Source organism: Mercenaria mercenaria, chromosome 2, assembly GCF_021730395.1.
Source record: "Mercenaria mercenaria strain notata chromosome 2, MADL_Memer_1, whole genome shotgun sequence".
Classification (NCBI taxonomy): Eukaryota; Metazoa; Mollusca; class Bivalvia; order Venerida; family Veneridae; genus Mercenaria; species Mercenaria mercenaria.
The window spans coordinates 46,400,487-46,420,976 of record NC_069362.1 but is presented as its reverse complement, the minus strand read 5'-3'; the positions used below and the strand labels follow the sequence as shown (position 1 = coordinate 46,420,976).

Below are 20,490 nucleotides of genomic sequence, written 5' to 3'. Positions count from 1 at the left end.
ATACTCACGTATGTTTTGTTTAAAACGTGTCTATTCTGATTAAAATCATTACACGTTACGTAACCGCCTATAAAAGTAAGATTTCCTACTTCGAAAGGATGTTTAACTAGTTCTAAAAAATGGAACCGAATCTTCTCCGCAGATCTAATAAATTCCATAAAGTTTGGATAGTTTTAGCTTCAAACGCCTGTGCTGAGGAAAGAAAAACCGTTTTTCTAAATAAAAATATCATTTCTTATTATAACATAGAATAGTACAAAAAAGACTCCTTATGATATCACAACATTTACGCTCACTAACTTCAATAATTAATTATAGGATACACTTATGCCACGCACTAAAATATCAATGATACAGTACATCTTTAATTACGTATACCTAATTTTAGAAGCAAAATATACAACAAAACAATCTTAGTTTATTAATATTTTATTGCATTTAATATATACAGTTGGACTGGGCACAAGTTAAATCAACATTTCAAAAACCCTTTCCCAAACAATTAACAAAGCAATGGCAACTGCAAGAAAATACATATAGTTTCTAAATCAAAAGTATACATGTATGATCTGAACAAAAACAGTTGTTAGTTATTACAGAAAGTATAATATTCTTTACAGTACGTGTCGACATTCTAGAAAACATCAAACGCATATAATAAAGTATATAATGTTTTCTTAATTTCTTCAAAGAAATGCACTACTTTGAAGATACAGTATACGGGTTGTGGTTAAAATTACTACTGTAACAATGATTCTCAAACGTATATGCCATAGAATACAGTTTTCTTTCTCTGGCCAAAAAATGAGGTACGCGATTTTTAAGAGTGTAATATAATGTATTAAAAGAAGAAATAGAAGGTTTGAGACTACAATCTAATACTGAATTATTCCATAGCCATATTGTACAGGGAAGTTAATGTCAGCCTGTTGTTTGGTAGAATATGATTTTCACTATTTCTTTAGGGATAAGCAAACAAATCGCTTACTTGACCAGGGAGTAACTCTTTTAAAAAGGCAGGTACAAGTTTGCATTGCATCTGTCCCATGGTGAGAAAAATGTTCCGATGCTCTACCGACTGAGCTACCCGGCCCCCTCACATTTTCTCCTCGTTGTGATATTCAAGTCCTGTACCGTGAAATACTCCCCAGCTATATGAAGTTCGCCTTCGAATTTTTAATTGGACAGAGAACAAGGTGAACATGATCTCAGAGTAAATAAAGTCACTGCACCACGTCGGGCGCAAAATGTCACATGGTGAAAAATGTGCCGCCAAACTAAGCCTCGAACACGGGGCCTTGGGATAATGTCCTGATGCTCTACCGACAGAGCCACCCGGCCGCCTACACATTTTCTCGCAGTTTCAATATTCAACTCCTATACCGTGACACATCTTATAGAATGTACAAGGTTTTACCTTTTCCGTCTTATAGAAAGTTGCTCAAAGCCTGATTCAAAATAAATTCTATCTTCACCACAAAATATTGGCAAACTACAAGCACTTCTAGCCATTTCTGACTGAAATGAATGTAGTAAGGTACTAGTTTGGAAAAAGCAGCCCTCACATACCTCTAAAGCACACTGTAAAACGGGAAGAATGAAACTAATGTATAACCCTGTTCAAAATATATTTTGGCTTTCTTAAGACATCAACTTTCTTCATACAAGATCTGTGACATATCTACTTTGCTTCAGATGAGATTGTGACTCAAAGAAATTTGTGATGGTCTTTTTTTACTAGCTGTCTGACCATATTCTAAGTTCCTGTAGTTTGCATTAATATTTTTGGAATAGCAATTAATGAAATAATGAATAAGACAATGAAGTATCATCAGCAATCAGCTTAGTAAAACTTTGGACATCTTTTGCAATGTCATTAATGAAAATTAACAAGAGTGCAAGAATACAATATATGACACAATATATGCCCGTCTAAACAAATTACTTTACACAAGCGCCTGTATTTGCAAATGGAATTTTTTTAAACCTGTGTCCATATGACATATGAGCTTGTTATGAATACGCATACAAAGTTATTTAAATATTCATCCAAGAACAAAAGCAGGAAAAGATACCTAAAATATTTTACCGACTGAATAGGAATAAATCAATGCCAACTTTTGACCTCCAAGTGTAAACTTAACATTTGAGCTAGGGATCTGGATACTGTACATGACACATTGCTTGATTATGGGAAACATTTATGCCAAGTAAAAACTCTTGATGGAAAACAGAGTTACGGACCGGAAAGTGAAAGAATCATATTGACCTCTGACCTCAAAGTTTGACTTTGACCTTTTGGCTGTTGCGCGTGATATGTCGTCTGACTATGGGAAACATTTCTGACACGTACTATCTTAATGCCACAAAGAATGGCAGAATTCTGGTCCGGACACGAAACAGAACGTGTTAAAACGATGTTAACATTTGACCTCAAAATGTGACATTGGCCTTTCATCTAGGGGTCTGAAAGTTGTGCAAAACATATCGACTTATTATTGAGAACATTTTCGCTAAGTAACGTTAAACTATCCTGCTGGACCGGAAAGGAAAAGGTCTTTAAATGACAGAATGGCAGATCCTATAGACCCCGAAACTGGTTTTCAACTAGTAGGGAACTAATAAAATTCTTTACTGTAGAAAGAGCAAATGGTCCATTAAGAGTACCTTAAATCTAAAGACTTTAAGGTGATGTCTGCCATAATAATTGTCAATAACAATCTTAGTAACGGTTATAACATTGCACCTGATATGTGTATTTCTCATCTTCCTCTTGCATGTACACCGACTATTATATATTTTCGGAGTCATTTAATGATCATCAATTCAGTCTTATAACCTGTGTGATATTATTGGTTGATGCATTATTGAAATATACAGGATAAGCCTATGAATAAAATAGAAAGAATGTAGACATTTATCAGTAGGCTCCGTTAAGAGACATAGATGCCATTATATTCTCAGCGTTCTCTAGTTATTGATCGAAAATTATTTTCAGCCTCAATGGTCATCATATAGATTTGTTAATCCTAGACCAAAGAATTTTCAAGTTATTGATCGAACACCGCTTTCAGTCTCACGCACTGTGACCTTGTCCTTTAACCTGTTGACCCCAAAACAACAGGAATCATTAAGTGATCACATGAAATCATCTTATGACGTTTGAATACTGTATGCCTAATCGTTCCCCACTTATTGATCGGAAACCATTTTCAGTCTCATTGTCAATGTGACCTTGACCTTTAGCCTAATGACTCCCTACACAAAAGGATTCATTCACTGATCACATATGATTATCCTGTGAAGTTTTATCGATATAGTCCAAAGCATCCGGAAACCAAAGACTAATTGACCGATACACAGACAGCCGATCGACCGACATGAGCATAAACTAAGACAGCATATTTTGGCCGAATACTCGCTACATCCCTAACATTCAAGTTCATAAACGTGGACTGTATTATGTTTCTCCAAGCTTACTAGCAACTGTTTCTTTGATACGTCTACATGTATGCATAAAGGATACCAAATTTTATCTGTGAAATTCAGTATTGTACCTACAAATCTATTATTCTGATCGTATTGTTGTATGTTATTTGATGTATAACCAGACACAAAAATGGCATTCCGAGAGGCTAGACTTATACCAAAAGCATGATTCAGAAAAGGATCATACATATGGCTCGTTATCTTTCCATTTCTGTCCAGAACAATCATTCCGTTGTCCTTGTCTGCTATATATATGTTATTTGAGCTAGAGTCAAATGTCATTAGGCGGGGAGATGTGAAGATCCGTCGACCGGTATTGTCAGTGTCAATCGTACAGATAAGTTTACCTTTCATGTCATACTTCCTAATATGACCTGCATCATTGTCAACGGGCCCACCACCACATGCAACATATAGGTATCTATCTTTACAGCAAATACCTCTGCATGAACAGCCTACTGTGAAAGATTTTGTCAGTGACATTGTTTCTTCAGTGTACTTAACAAACTGTATAGTTTGCCTGTCATGAATTGTAACAGCCAATCTGTTTGACCTTGAAGTTTTACATACACCCCACGAATTCCCTTGGACTGATGTGCTCCCTAACTCATCAAAATACCTGCAAAACCGTTTTAAAATGTTTTTACATGTCATGACGATAGTGTCATCGTCTAAAATAACCATATCATGAACACTATAGTCAATGTCTTCGTCATCATCGACAGTTATAATATCATACACTTCAGTTGAAAGTATTTTGACAGGAAAGTTAGCAGTAACTAGTCCGTCGACGTTATCAAGACTATTTCTAATACTTTCGTCTAATGAAAAACTTAGTCCTTCAATATTGAGAACTTTTGTGAAAATCATATATTCTTCTTCTTCAATAACTCTTCTTTTAATATTAATAAACACTTGTGACTCGCTCAAAATATCTATCTCTCGCACAAGCTCTGTTACTTTGTCCAATGATTCATCTATTTGGTTGGCAGTTGCATTCATTTGTTCTGTATTTTCTCTATACCTTTCATTCACATCCTCAATCGATTTGCTCTCAAGCTCTTCTATTCTTGAAATTAATTCTTTTTTGTACTCTTTTATTTCACGTATAATTTCCGTTCTTACAACACTCATCTTCTTTATTTCATCTTGAATGGACTCCTTAGCATCTTCGTACACGGTTTTGATTCTTGTCACCTCATTCATGTAGTCGATGTATTCTTGCTCTTTTCTGATATCTTTAGCTAGGTCAAGAATGTAGTGAACATCTTTGCACCCCCTAAAATTAATATATTACTTGGTCTTTAACAGATTATGACTCAGTTTAGCAAAATAAGTATTGTTAAAGCCAACCGCCGAAATTTGGAGGAAATATGTTCAGAATACTACATTTTGAGGAAAATGGCCTAATGACCTAATGAAACCCAATTACTTACCTAAAATGCATATTTTTATAACATGGAACAGGACTTATAAACAATGATGAGAAAAAATGTATCAAAAGCGTTTTAGACATGTCATGTGGTTCTGGCGCCAACAAAAAATTTATATGGGGCAGAATGTTAATCATTTGAGACAAAACCCTTATTAAAAAATAAACATTTCCGGATTATCCGGTTGCTGTCTCAAAAACAGATATGACTTTTATATCCAAATTATAGATGTCAAAAGGCCATGTGTTAAGACTGATAAATTCATTTATCAAACAAAACATTGCTTACTGTTAATAAATAAACCATTCAAACATGTATGTAAATATTTCAAAGAACAGCAAAAGTAGCTTATCGTCTATTATTTCTCTTTTCAGAAAAGTGATTTTGTTATATTATACCAATCTATAGTTACATATAGAAACTGTGTATCCGAAATTTCTAGGACACTTTTATCGCTAAGTCCACTATTCGCAAATTTGAGCTGAATCTGGATAGATGGACAGCAGATTCCATTTTTTACAGATTTTCAGTACCTCAGTTAAGACTTTAGATCCGACCATTTCTAATGAACTAGGTCAATGAATCATTCATTTATTTTACTCAATAATCATTTATTCTTAGGAATTCTTAGGCCTATACATTTCGTAAGTAACCAAATGCATATAAATTCCTTTTGTTCTTAATATCTTGTCAATTCAAAAACAAATTAGTATGTTCAAACAGTTTACAAGTCGTTAAACATCTTTTATAAAAATTAAAAGATAAGTGTGCGATAGTAATCGCATTTTTCATCATTTGTAACATTATGTATGACATCCAAAGAAGTGATACAATAGGCACAGTTATGGTATATAAACAGAAGTGTGTCCATCTCAATTGATTTTTAAATGTTGAGAAAATTACATGATATCTCTAATTATTTTATAACATAGCTTTACATTCTTGTCTTTTTAAGTGTTGTATAACGTTCAATTAACATATGATTGCTTGGCGACGATGACGATGAATGGACATATATTGAGTCGTAGGTTGCAAATATCGCATTCTATATATCAGACTTGTGTCTCAAATCTTGTTGACGAATATGCAAAAACAGATGGTCATATTAGGTTGGGGTTGGGGGGGGGGGGGCAAAAGTGTCTACATGCATCCCCCTAGACTTTTTTCATAGCTACCAAATTGTTCGTTAGGACCAACTCTTTCGACATAAAAACAAATGTGTTCCCATGAAAAACTCTTTTGAACTATATATGATTTCACTGTTTCCATGGCAACAGTTCATTTCACAATATGAAAGGTATCAAAATGGAGCTAAGACATTAGCCTTTAATAGCTGCATTTTTATGTTTATTAACTAATTTAGATATCCATCAATATTAATTAGAATGTTAGAAAAATGACAAAATGTTATTAGAAAATAATAATTTCTAAGTTTTAAATCAATTTTGATGTACCTAACAGTTTTGATATGGTCTTAAAGTATCTCAGTGTTTTCTTAGATTGTAACTCCGATGGTAATTGTTTTTCTCCAAAATTGGTATGTTTAGCTAATTTGCATAAATTGAACCACTGCCACAACCACCGTTTCAGGAAACAAGATACCACTAAAATTGAATAAAATGATTTCATTAATTGTTATCAATAAAACAAAGATTTTGTAAGATATATTGTTTAGAAATATAGTTTAAACAGCTGTCTGAAGTAGGAATCAGTATGTAACATACTTTACACATGTTACGTTACCATTTCAATAACGTTGTTTTATTACATCAGTTATTTAGACAATATATATCAGACAGTTTTGATATGGTCTTAAAGTTTCTCAGTGTTTTCGAAAATAGTATTTTGTTACTCTGAAGGTAAATAATTTTTTCTAATAAGGCACATGTATTTTAGCTAATTTGCATAAAATTAACCTATGCTAAAACAAATATCTCTGGAAACAAGATATAACTAAAACTGAACAACATGATGTAATAAACTGTTATCAATAAACTGATGATTATTTGAGCTGCATCATATGAAAATATAGTGTTAATACTTACTTGAAGGAGGAATCTGTTTGTAACATACTATACACTTGTTACGTTACAATTTTTAGTAATCTTGTTTTATTGTATCGTTATTTTCCTAGAAAATTGTATGGGAATATTCAGTTATCAAGTTATTAAATACTTTTACGAATTAGTATGTTCATACTTCTCAAGCAATGATATTTTTCCGTAATGGCGCTTTAAAATACCTTACCGCTGTATTTTGTTGTATTCAGAAATATGTAGGAAGAAATTTGAATCATTGTTATCCATATTATGATGTCATTGATTTGTTTAAATTTTGGAGTATTAATTCTAACATTTTTTTCTTTATTTTTGTCAACCAAGAAATCATCTGAAACATTCATTACACATTCAATGTCCCTGTATCATTTTGAAATAATGTATCTATGAGTTTAATTATAGTAATATCAGTTTCTTAATTATGTTGTTCTTTTATTTGTTGGTTTCATTATTGCTGTCAATAATTACATTTTACTCGTTTATTTATTTTATGTACATATTCTGTATATATCATTATGTACACATCCCTGCAAACATACATACACTGATAATAGGGTTACGATTTGGGGGCTGCCTTTCGTGGAAAATGTGTTTTTAATTGATATTTTATTTTGCTTTGTGTGAAAGTTTTTTGCAGTCATTTACGTGAGAGATAAAGCATTTTGATTTTGAATTTCAGAAACACATGCATTCTATTGCGATATTTATGCATTCAGTAATAATGTACTCACTGTTGAAAAGCAGCACTGAACAAAAACTTCAAAAAACAAGATGAAATATTCAGGTAGTTTAAGTAATCTTTAGATTTAAACTTCTGTAAAGCTGTCCAGAATGTGAACAATATTAAGTGGTTGAAAACCAAAATTGTTAAGAAAACAAACACTTAACACTATTCAACACTTCTAGGAAGATACTGAGTGCCTTTTAAACGACAGAGTTGCTGAAAACGTTTTGCCATAGAAATGATGGTAACAGCTTTAAGAAGATCCTTTAGAAGCAAAGAACGCAACTAAGCAAATAAATAGCAGACTCAGTCGGATCAAGTCTACATGTATTTATGAGAGGTAATGAAGTGTGAAATACCCATTACGCCAACTAGCACTGGCTTATTCGAAATTCTGTTCTAGTAAACATGATCCAAAAGAAACAGAAAATCTAACAACACTGAATCCGAGTACGAGGAGACTTTTACATCCATCACAATCATGTCACTTAAAGACAGTTTTTGTGATAGTAAATAATTTCTCTTAAGATAATCCTTTGGAAGCATATAAGAACACAACCACGCAAAATAATAGCTGACTCTGTTCATCAGATGTAGTGAAATGTGACTGCCCTCACGCCCTCGCACTAGCTTAAACAGCTTAAACAGTGTTCTGTTGTTGTAAAATGGAATGAATTAGTTAAAATCTGAATCTAAAATCATAATGAAATGTGTGAAAATATGACGGGTACACAATTTGAGGCAGCAATGAGGCAGCAGTGTTACAAGAATCACATTCTGCACGTCTTGATAAAGATGTTACAATTTTTTCACTTTAATGTTACCTGCTATAGCATATTTACTCTCTTGTTAGTTAGCTGTTATGAATAATATGTTGGTTTATGGCATATTATTTATAAAATAGAAAGCACGTTACTGAGCAAAGAAGGTCATAGGCTATCCAAAGATCTCTTTATTTTTTATGAATGGCGTTTGATTACACTTTGATTCTGAAGCAATATCATTTTACTATAAATGCTCTCTCGTCTTTTGCTACAGTTTGTACTTTTGACAAAGACAGGTCATGCCCTTATCATAGCCTTTGATACCTAATTTAATTGCTATTCAAACTTTAATAGTTATGATTGATGAATAAGTTCTTTTAGTGTTTCTCTAAATGTTCCAGTATATCCAGGAATATTCCACCATATAGTACAATTTAGTCTTTGTCTGTACAATGTAAAATATTGAAAAAATATTTTGTACATTCTATCATTCTTGTAGATGTTTCAAAATGATTACAATAGTCTTTTTATTTCATATCTATCAAGTTTCATATATTTCTTACTTTCTTGATTTGGTATCACTAAAAGGTAATAATTTTGTCAACCTGATAAAAGTTTTAAGTCTAAAGTTCTTACTTTAAATACCTGCATATTTTCTTTTGTTTGTTAGTTTTGGTTTTAGCACCATTTTGTAACAGAAATTAAGTAATGTCACGTCTTAAATGATGAGCAATTAAGGTAGTTCTGCAGTCTGGGTCGAAATTTTTCTACAATTTAGAATTTGATTTTTTCAAAACTTCAGAATATAACTAGAAAATTCAGCAAATAAAAAAGATAGTGTCGTGTGCTTGATTTTTTGCTAGACTGATTTGAAAAAAAAATGACCTCACGCAATTTTTCATAATGGAAGTCTATGGGAAAATCATAACTTTCATAACATTTTTGCGAATAGAAATTTTTCTACAATATGCAAATTAGTTTATCAACATAAATATGCTGTTATTAAAAGGCTTATGTTCATGTTGTTTTATCACCAAAACTGACAAAGATATGACTGAGTATCATCTATATGGTTGTCATTTCCAAAAATGAATGGTTGCCATGGAACAGTGAAATCATATATAGTTCAAAGAGCTTTTTTCATGGAAACATTTTATTTTATTTTGAAAGAGTTGGTCCTGCTGAACAATTTGGTACCAATGGAAAAAAGTCTAGGGGATGCATGGTAGACGTTTTTGGCCCCCGTACTATATAAATTTGGGCTTATACAATGTAAGGAAAATATATATCAGTGAAATCAAAAGCTCTACTATGTAAAAAATACCTGTGATCGAGTGCTATACACACAGTACAGCAGACAGCATCATGTTCACCACAGAACATCTTTATCATTTCTTCAGGATGGTTCTCACACGGCTCAACTTGTGGCGCTGTTACGGATACGCCATGTGTCCCAGTTTGAACAATCTGTTTCGGTTGTGAGGTCACATCTTTTATCAGGTGTCCTCTTAAAGCCGGAAATTTGTTGTGTTCGCCGAGACATTTCTTACAATAATATAGATTACAACTATCACAGTATTTATGTGCTTCCTTGTGAACTCCAGATTCTTCGCACGACGAACAGTTGTAATCATAAATTTCCTCAGAGGCACCGAGCACACTTAGTGACGAATGTCCTCCTTCCGCCATGTTTACGCTTTCAAAAGCAAACACTTCTTTAGTATTCCATATACATACTACCCATTAAGAAGATCTTTCCCGTTTGACGCTTTGCCCGCATTTCACTTTGAACAACTTCAAACAAAAAACCGATAGTTTGATATTGTCGCGATATATACGTCACAGTCACCAGCTGTCGTTTACTCTTACAATGACAAGCGTGTAGGCCAATCAAAAATAAGTTGTGTGTTTTAATTTATGTGTTGGTTTCTAATTAAAGATAAATGTTCAACATTTTTATTTACACGAAAATATAAGGTCAACATAAAACCGTATGTATGTATACACAGACTATTATTAAATGGGTATGACTCGAAAATTACCACTTTTGTGATATATTTTGGATAGATCTACACAATTTCTAATATTGACGAGTATTATGAATTATAATAAAAATAAGACAGAAACTGTTTGGAAAAGCATATGAAGTATTCTGCAAGTCTACAAATAGTCTTTTGTTTTGATTAAATTACAAATCAAATTTTTGACAATAGTCAGTTTTGTTTGCGCTGATCTTGTCACAAGTATTTCGAGTGCGGAAAAAACGCATATGACAATATTTATCTCTGCAATCATTTACCCAGCATTAGCTTTAAATAAAACTATTCTTAATTACATGTTAAGCAAATTAAAAAGCAGATCAAGATGCAAACAGGACGATTCGACTGTAAAATAGGTACAATTCCCAGTGCACAACAGTTTTAATGTACATCAAATTCGTGCGTTACGTCTTTTCAAAGAAAACATGTGACGTGTAAAAATTGCCGACAATGAATCACATATATATTTTTGAGCCAACATAGTCCTCATAAAACATGTTTCGCTACGTATGTGACACTTGCAAGAATCAGACACTCGTGCCTTTTCTGTCAATGTCTAAACAAATGACATATTACCGAGTGTTTTTCCCCCTCAATACCTCTGCTGTATATCTTCAGAAATAATGTATCTATTTATGTCCCTGATATCTTTAAACAAGACTACTAACATCGTCTTTTCAAGACAGCGCAAAATGATCAAATTTAGTTTCTGTTTCTATTGATGGGTATAATGGAATTATAAAAATAAGTAAGTTGTTATTTCATAGCATATATTTTCATTAGACGAATGTTTCCCTATACATGACAGACGCTTGATTATAGTATGCGAGTGCGCATTGTCCAACTCAAATACAAGGGGCCTCCGTGGCCGAGTGATTAAGGTCACTGACTTAGAATCATTTGCCATTCACCGATGTAGGTTCGAGCCTCACTCGGAGCGTTGAATTCTTCATGTTAGGAAGCCATCCAGCTGGCTTCCGGAAGGTGGGTGGTTCTACCCAGGTGCCCGCCCGTATGACATAGTGCACGTCTTCTTCCACCACCAAAGCTTGAATGTCGCCTGTGTCGGTGCGACGCTAAACCGACAAACTCAATTACACAGACTGAGAAGACAAGTATGACACAGTAAAATAAACCGATGACATCACAGTACTGAGAAATCAGAAGACACGTAAAACTTTTGCCGATTAATGGCACTCTTTACGAATTTAAAGCAACAGCAAGACTACAAATTCGAATGATACGAGACAAAATATTTTAAGCGGCAAACAAACAATTTTGATTTAGGCCTAACCGAGTGTTTGCAACACGCTTATCGATAAACTCGCATGAAATGTACACGGCATGTCGGTAAGCTACAAAGACATGTACCGAGGTCACGAAGGGTAACAGGTGTTTGAAGTGATTCACAAGTAAACGACTGTAAACTGGCAAACGGGAAACGTCTTCTTAATGGGTAGTAGCTGTTAAACACCTATTATTGACCGTTCAACATTTGAAATAACAAAAAATGCAGACGAACATTTACATAATATATTATACCTCGACTTTGCTATCATTACCAAAGAATGAATAAAGGATGATATTCAAGACGAAATGTAGCCAGGAAGGTTTAAACGGTAGATTAAACTCTTTGTACAAAGCCTTGATACGATATTATAATTATGAGAGTTGTGCAATTTTATAGTATGCCACATAAAAACTATTTGCTAAGATCTTTTAGAATTGTAAAAGTATAGGTACGAGTACATTTTGAAATTTTAAACATAAGATAAAGTCCACACACTAAGTGAAACATGGCATTAATAACAAGTAATTATGTTTAAATACACTTTGGGTTAAATATGATGTAATGTTTTTGAACTCTCCTGTGATATTTTAATGATCAACAATCTTCAAGTAAGAATATACATCATCTCAAAAAAGCATTGACCGGTGTAACGTTGTAAACTGACCCCCATAGAGTAATGACTCCCCGGTCATAATATTATGACCCCTCGGTCATTATTTTATATAGAATAGTGACTCCCGGTCAATATTATTATGCCCGGGGGTCATAATATTATGACTCCCCCACACGTAGAAAAATGACCCTCACATAGAATTGTGACCCTCTATAGAATAACGACACCCTAATCCAAACCCTAACTCTAACCCATCTAAGGTACACTTACAACATAATTATCCCCAGTCGACAGGCATCGGAGGAGAATATGGTAATTGCACCCGTCCGTGCGTGCTTCCGTGCAACATTCTTGTGACCGCAACTCCTCATTCATTATTCGACGGAATTGATTCAAACTTTCAAGTATTACTACTACCGATGCCTAGTTGTTCAGGAAGAAAATTGGATTTGCTCCACCTGTTCGGGAGTTATGGCCCTTTGTTACATTTTTCTTATAAGTCGTGACGGGTATTGTAACAGAAACTTAGTTAACATATTGTGCAATGGCTTTAACTGTTATAAAGGGCTACAATTATTGCTCAAGACGTGTTACTTAAAAGCTCTTGAAAAGTGACAAAAATCACCCAAACCTCCACAGGAATGACTATACTTTTATATTATACTGAAATTCGAACAACATCTTATTGTCATGGGCGTCACAGGTCATAAAGCATGGGACTTCCCCAAAACCGATTTGCATATTTTATGCCTTATATTGATATAATTGTTGACTTTTTCTACTTAAAAACGCCTGAAAAGTGACAAAAAATACCCAAATTCCAAAGAAGGGAGTCTCTTCAACAATATACTGAAATGTGAATAATTTCTAACTACGAGGAGCGTCACAGGTAATAAAACCACTGGGCTACTCCACACCCGTTTCGCCTATTTTTGGAGGTATATATGAGCGACATATAGGTGACATAATGAATGTCAATGGTATTTGACATTACTTTCAGGGGTGGCATAAAACATTGTGCTATTCAACGTATAAATTATCTTTTTACAATCTAGCACTCCAGAAAATGAACTATTTTACCGTCAATAGCATTTTTAGCTCGACTTTTCGAAGAATAGGAGAGCTATCCTACTCGCCCGGCGTCGCCGTTAGCATGAGCGTGAGCGTGAGCATCACACAAATGTTGAAGTTTGTGTACCACCCCAACTATTTTCAAAGTCCATTGAGATATTGCTTTCATATTTTGCATACTTGTTTACCATCATGATCCCAGTCTGTAAACAGGAGCAGACAACTCTATCAAGCATTTTGACTGAATTATGGTCCCTTTTCGACTTAGAATATGCTTATTGTAATGTTAAAGTTTGCGTACCACCCCAAATATTTTCAAAGTCCATTGAGATATTGCTTTCATATTTTGCATACTTGTTTACCATCATAACCCCAGTCTGTTAAAATGTGGAGGCAACTCTATCAAGCATTTTGACTGAATTATGGCCCCTTTTCGACTTAGAATATGCTTATTGTAATGTTAAAGTTTGCGTACCACCCTAACTATTTTCAAAGTCCATTGAGATATTGCTTTTATATTTTGCATACTTGTTTACCATCATGATCCCAGACTGTAAAAAGGTGGAGGCAACTCTATCAAGCATTTTGACTGAATTATGGCCCCTTTTCGACTTAGAATATGCTTATTGTAATGTTAAAGTTTTACTCATAGCTTATATTATACTAGAAAGCACTGAGAACAGTCGAGCGCGCTGTCAACTGACAGCTCTTGTTTCGTAATGAACCCGCGAGCCCATGCTATTGCAAAATTAGTGCAACATGTAGGATGCAATAACATAATGATGTTTCGTCTAAAATTTCGGACGAAATCACCATTACTATTAGTTCCAGAATGCTTACACTACATTGTACAGAAGGTAAATTAATAATTATATACATGTATGCGTAACATAATTATACGTTTTATCTTACATATAATGCAGTGTCACAAAGATACGAGGCTGTTAAAGGTACTATCTCATCGAATCTTGGAAAAATCTTGGAAAAATATTACTTAAGCCTGTTGAAATACTTGAAGCATGAGACTTTTATAGGTAACAAAACGATTTAGAGCTAAAACATGTTCTAAACAAAAAGTCATGCACCTTTAAAGCAGGAGTTTCGTGATCTATGTTCTAAGTATGTTCTACCGTGTACCTTGAAAGTTGCAGGGGTTCCAAGTTGCAAAAGGATTCCTTTATGTATCCCCCTTCTATTAGGTCATCTGTTTCTATTGGCAAAGGTTTGATCCGGCGAAACAATATCCCTTTGGTGAGACCTATCCGCTTTAATAAGCAGGCGCGCTATCATTGCGCCACCGAGGCTCACAAAAGTGGTAAGTATTTATCAACAAATATTTTAGCTGATATGCGATAATGTTTGTAACGACATAAAAAAATCAAATATACACAAATTGCTCGGGAGGAAAAACAATTAGAATGAGTGACCAGTAAAAATGTGATTAGCGTCAAATCACTGATAGCACATGATGTGAATCTTTCTAGTCTGGTCCTCTTCGGGTAGTGTTTATCAAATGTCATATCTAGAGAGGCAAAGAAACAAATCTTCTCCGTAAAATAGGCTATATAAAGGCCCAAAATCGATGACGAACCAGCATATAAAATATACTTCCAAATGTTTCTATTTTCGTTAATGTTTTATTTCTAAAGGATGATCTCAATTCCTATCAAGAAAACATGACCAGAATCATTTCAGATGACTAATTAATTATCCTCTAGCCTAAATATCGGTTGTCTCTATTTCTATAGTAACCTTAAAACGACTTAGGTATATCTTCTATTAGTGTAATACTTCTCCTTAAGTATAATAATGATAATTCAAATGAAAACCCTTATAAATTTCATTTTTCAATAGATGTACTTTTATGTCTTATGCGGGGCCTCCAAGTTATACTGCTGTTGTGTCAGCTGTAGATGGAGCAGCAGCAGCAGAGACAACAACAACAATAAAAATGTGATTAGCGTCAAATCACTGATAGCACATGATGTGAATCTTTCTAGTCTGGTCCTCTTCGGGTAGTGTTTATCAAATGTCATATCTAGAGAGGCAAAGAAACAAATCTTCTCCGTAAAATAGGCTATATAAAGGCCCAAAATCGATGACGAACCAGCATATAAAATATACTTCCAAATGTTTCTATTTTCGTTAATGTTTTATTTCTAAAGGATGATCTCAATTCCTATCAGAAAAACATGACCAGAATCATTTCAGATGACTAAATTATCCTCTAGCCTAAATATCGGTTCTCTCTATTTCTATAGTAACCTTAAAACGACTTAGATATATCTTCTATTAGTGTAATACTTTTCCTTAATACAATAATGATAATTCAAATGAAAACCCTTTTAAATTTCATTTTTCAATAGATGTACTTTTATGTCTTATGCGGGGCCTCCAAGTTATACTGCTGTTGTGTCAGCTGTAGATGGAGCAGCAGCAGCAGAGACAACAACAACAACAACAACAAATATAAGTAATAGAAACACGACAGTGATTTGAACTGACATAGAGTATATTAGTAATAGGTTAGGTGGGGGTCAATATTTTATAGATAAAATCAGGGGGTCATTATTTTATAAGGGAGGTCAGTATTTTATAGAAAGGGGTCATTATTTTATGGGGGTCAGTTTACAACGTTACACCGACAATAATTTCGGTATTGATCTATTTAATGATACTGCCGATTTTATTCGATAATACGAGAAAAACGAACTTACAGAAATAATTTAATGTAAAATAATAAAAAATGGATGCCTGCAATATTCGAACTGTCAATACTATCTCTATAAAATGATCACAGAGCCATCCACTCATCCCCTGTGCCAACAAGCCAACTTTCAGTCTATTTTCGTGTATTTTATTTTGAATGAGAAAGTTACCGAACTGCTAAAAATAAAAACGCCATAACTAGGGGTGGTAAAGTACGTCATCAAAAGGTCCGCACAGCACTTCCGGATGCGTCTTTTTTTGCCAAAACACCTCGATCCCATGAGTAAACTCGCGATTATTTCACCGATAACATCAGATATCGGAAATGACATACAGTTTATCACTCACATTTGAAGTTTTCAAGAAAGCCTTCCGTTTAAGAGAACATTCTTGCACAGTGCACTTCGTGGAAACACTTCCGCATCCACCGCATCATATTGCATCGCACAGTTTGTACTGCATTTCTCACGAATCAAAGCCTTGATCGGTATTTCAATATACCAAGCAGAGGTCAACGATACCTTGAACAGTTCTCCCAAGTAATCATTATACCTAAACTTTGCCCTCCCGGTTCACCACCTGAATTGATGCACTCCCCGGCTGACACTCACACATTTCCAACATGAGGGCTCTTATAAATATTATCATACTAACTTAAACGTTCTATTGCTGGAGTAACCAGTTGCAGTGCTAGGAATGTATGGCCTGTAAACTTTATTAAAGCATTTTTAAGATATTATATACGAGGTCCATTTTGAACATTTGTTAAAAAATATTAACGTAAATATGTATGAAATACTTTCTCTTCATTTTCTTATATTTGTCATTTTATGTGTATTAAAGATGAAAAAGAAAACATAACTTCTGCATGAATCAAATTGTCAATATATGTTAAAAACGCTTGCTGAGTGATTGACATGAATGACATAATTGACGTCTTATGTTCGAAAAGCTGTATGACATAACACTTTGAGAAGTGAAGAACATCCTCTTACGTACGGAATTACCAAAGACACAGATTCTTACGCTCGCTAGGTCACCGTACCAAAACGACTTTGTCGGTTGCTATTTGAACTAGATACGTATGTATTAAGTACATAAATAGTATTTCCAATCATTTTACAGTTGTAACATGTTAATCAGAGGTAGTTAGTTAAATTTAGACTTAGACACATTATTACATTTAACTTGGTCTCCACTCTAAATTTTGATAGATAGTTTTGACAGTATTTCTTGAAACTTTTATCAAACTTGCATATTTACAATAGTCTACCACAGCGAATTTTTCTAATATATTATTTTATGTAAGGCGTGTTATCGAAATTGGTCGAGTATGATAGTATTGATTCTGAAGTTGAGTTCAAGGCAAGACTGAAGTGTCAAGTAAGAATATGCATTGATATTATCATACTCAGTTAAACTCTATTTATATTTTTAAATCATTATCAGCTGTTTCTAAAAATACTATTTACATAATGTATTTAATTCCATCCTCGATGCAAAGAGTTTCTTTTGTGATCAAATGTCCTGGAGATATGAGACTTTTAGAAAATTTTACGTGGTTTTAAGTAAGTAATTTGAATTGTTTCCTTTTTATTGATTTATCCAATTTATTTAGAAAATGTCGGCACATTGACTCAAAACAGTAAATTTATTGAATTGTTTGGTTTTCGCAAAACTTTTTGTTAGGAAAATTAACACGGTTTACCTTTACCATTGTTATGAATTTAAAATATATATGAATGTTTTCATCATCAAAGGTGATGAGAATAATAACAAAAACTTTATGTATTTTGAATGAGACAATATATGTATAATACGGTATGGTGAGTGGATGATGGCATCGTTCCATCATTACAATAGGTCGTTTGCAGTATTTCTATCCATGTTGTTTTGTCATTTTATGGAGAGAAAAAACGTCAGTACATGAGAAGAACTCAACGTAATTCAAATAGAGTGAAATGAAGAGACTATTAACTTTTACTACATTTGAATAACATCAGTGATTACATTTTGTCAGAAAAATATGGCAATTTCTTTTACAAAGCCAGTGTGATCTTGGTAGAAAGTGAAGCATTGCATATTCATACTCCATACAACATTAATATTCTCTTGGGATAAAGGTGATGGAAATCTCAATGGACTTTTTAAAAAACATTCTTAATGGAGATCATGCCTATTTGGTACGTTTTAAACACATTTCAAACAATTTCAAAAGAAATTGAAAAATTAAAATGTGAACGAAAGCGACCATCTGTGTAATGAAGAATGGTCATTTCAATCAACACAATTTTATCCCATGCGTTTATTGTTCATTCATTCCAGCAAAAAGAGCTTTAAAGTAAATTGTTCTGTCTATTATGGTGGCATATTTCTGCCAACCACTTATTTATGTAGACAGTTTTCTCTGAAAATGTCACATATCCAGTTATAATCTGGCAAGTGGCAAAACTGCGTGTTATCCGGATAATTATGTTAACAGGATAAAACTGCCTGTTAGTGCCCACTTCTGCCATCCACATATTCACATAAATAAGTGGTTATTTTGGCCTGACTAAAGTAAAGGAACCAGCGTGGGAGCCATCTGGTCTAGTCGCGTGATGGCTGCCAGGTATTTCAACACTATTTTTTCAATTGGCATGGCAACAGAGGTCTAAATTAAAGCTAGTTTCTGTTTAAATTTCATTGTGGATGTATTTTTGACATTCTGGTAGGAAAATGGGAGAGCAGGTTGTATTTGGTGAAGTGAAGCTCAATTTAAGTGTGAGTAGTACTTCCAGGTCACAGCAGTGTGATTTTGATGTGCTTTTACAGTAAGCAAATGTGACCAGAGAAATCTCTCTTAGAAGATACATGACCCCTACTTTTCCCTTCATTTTATATCAGTTTTATCATAGCTCTTTTAAATGAGATAAGGATTTGTTCTCTGAAATGGGTCTAGCTATGTTTGGTAGCTCTTTAAAGAAATGTCAGTTTTATATAGAATATATAGGGGAAACTATTTACCTGTTTGTGACCTTGTGAAAGTTTTCTTGATATCCAGTTAATATTCGTACCCAGATTGGCGATTAACGTTGAGACTTTTCGTCCCCTATACGGAATTGTCACGGTATAGAACATGAATGCTGAAACGGGTAGAAAATGTATAGGCGGCCGCGTAGCTCAGTTGGTACAGCATTGGAACGGTATTCCAAAGCCCCGGGTTCGAGTCCCGGTCTGGCTGCACATTTTTTCTGATCCTGTGACATTTGACGCCCAACGTGGGGCCTTGACGGCATTACACTGGTTTGTCTCCGACGCCTGTATTTGCATGATTTATAAAGTACCAGTTGAAATTCGAGGACGAATTTCAAAATGTAGGGGAAATATGTCACGGTATAGAACTTGAATATTGAAACGGGGAGAAAATGTATAGACGGTCGGGTAGCTCAGTCCGTAGATTATCGGTATGGTATTCCGAGGCCCCGGGTTCGAGTCTCGGACTGGCTTCACATTTTTCTCACCCTGTAAAAGAATTAATTTATGTATATCCACCTCATCCTCTACCATCACCCCTAATGGTTTGTGCCTATAGATAGGATTTTGAAAAATAAATTGCTCCTTTATGTATTTTCATTTATTCCGTAATGATGGGTGACGATTACGGGATATTGCCAATCATAACTGACTAACTGACAAAAATCAAGATACCTAGCTAGTTAACGTAAGTGAATATGTGGATGGCAGTAGTGGGCACTAACAAGCAGTTTTGTACTGTTGAGATACTTAAGTGGATTACAATCAGTTTTGTCACTTGCCAGATAATAACTGAATAAGTGACATTTTTTACGAAATATTTCGAGATAAATAAGTGGATATGTGGTTGGCAGAAATATGCCACAATAGTGTATAAAGCGTTGAACATATGATATCGCGTAAAAGGGTATTTTATAGTGGGTATGCTTTCCAAATTTTATTTACTTTACAACAGCGGGTGTTAAGTGCTGTGTGGCGGCCGTAAAAAGTCGACCCGACTTCATTTCAGTGTTGTTATATTTTCTGGTCCTTCGGGATCATTGATTTCAATTCATTTAGATTTGAAGATTGAATACTGCATAAGCCGATGTTAGGGGGCGTGGGCAGTATTGCAAGTTCCATTACTGCTCATGAACAGACTCAATCAAACCGAGTCTGCAATTTCACCGTTTGCTTTGTTCTCGGTGCTTCCGAGGGATCTACTTTCCAGATTTTATTTACTTCACAACAGCGGGTGTTAAGTGTTGTGTGGCGGCCATAAAAAGTCGACCCGACTTCATTTCAG

General features: G+C 34.3%; 1 protein-coding gene across 1 annotated transcript; it reads right to left on the bottom strand.

Annotated features, from left to right (window-relative positions):
• Window positions 1-422: 422 nt before the first annotated feature.
• On the bottom strand, window positions 423-11,087 carry LOC128555096 (uncharacterized). The gene is made up of 2 exons (XM_053536506.1): window positions 9,792-11,087; window positions 423-4,768 (listed from the first exon to the last, which is right to left on the bottom strand). Exons 1-2 carry the CDS (start codon window positions 10,154-10,156, stop codon window positions 3,430-3,432), a joined length of 1,704 nt encoding a protein of 567 aa, XP_053392481.1. The 5' UTR covers window positions 10,157-11,087; the 3' UTR covers window positions 423-3,429.
• Between the last annotated feature and the right edge of the window lie 9,403 nt (window positions 11,088-20,490).

What these genes read in the sequence shown, in the direction of transcription:
- LOC128555096 (XM_053536506.1), bottom strand. Translation starts at nt 10,156, where the DNA reads ATGGCGGAAGGAGGACATTCGTCACTAAGTGTGCTCGGTGCCTCTGAG. An exon ending in TGTATAGCACTCGATCACAG is followed by an intron (nt 4,769 to 9,791) that starts GTATTTTTTACA and finishes TATTAATTTTAG; the next exon opens with GGGGTGCAAAGATGTTCACT.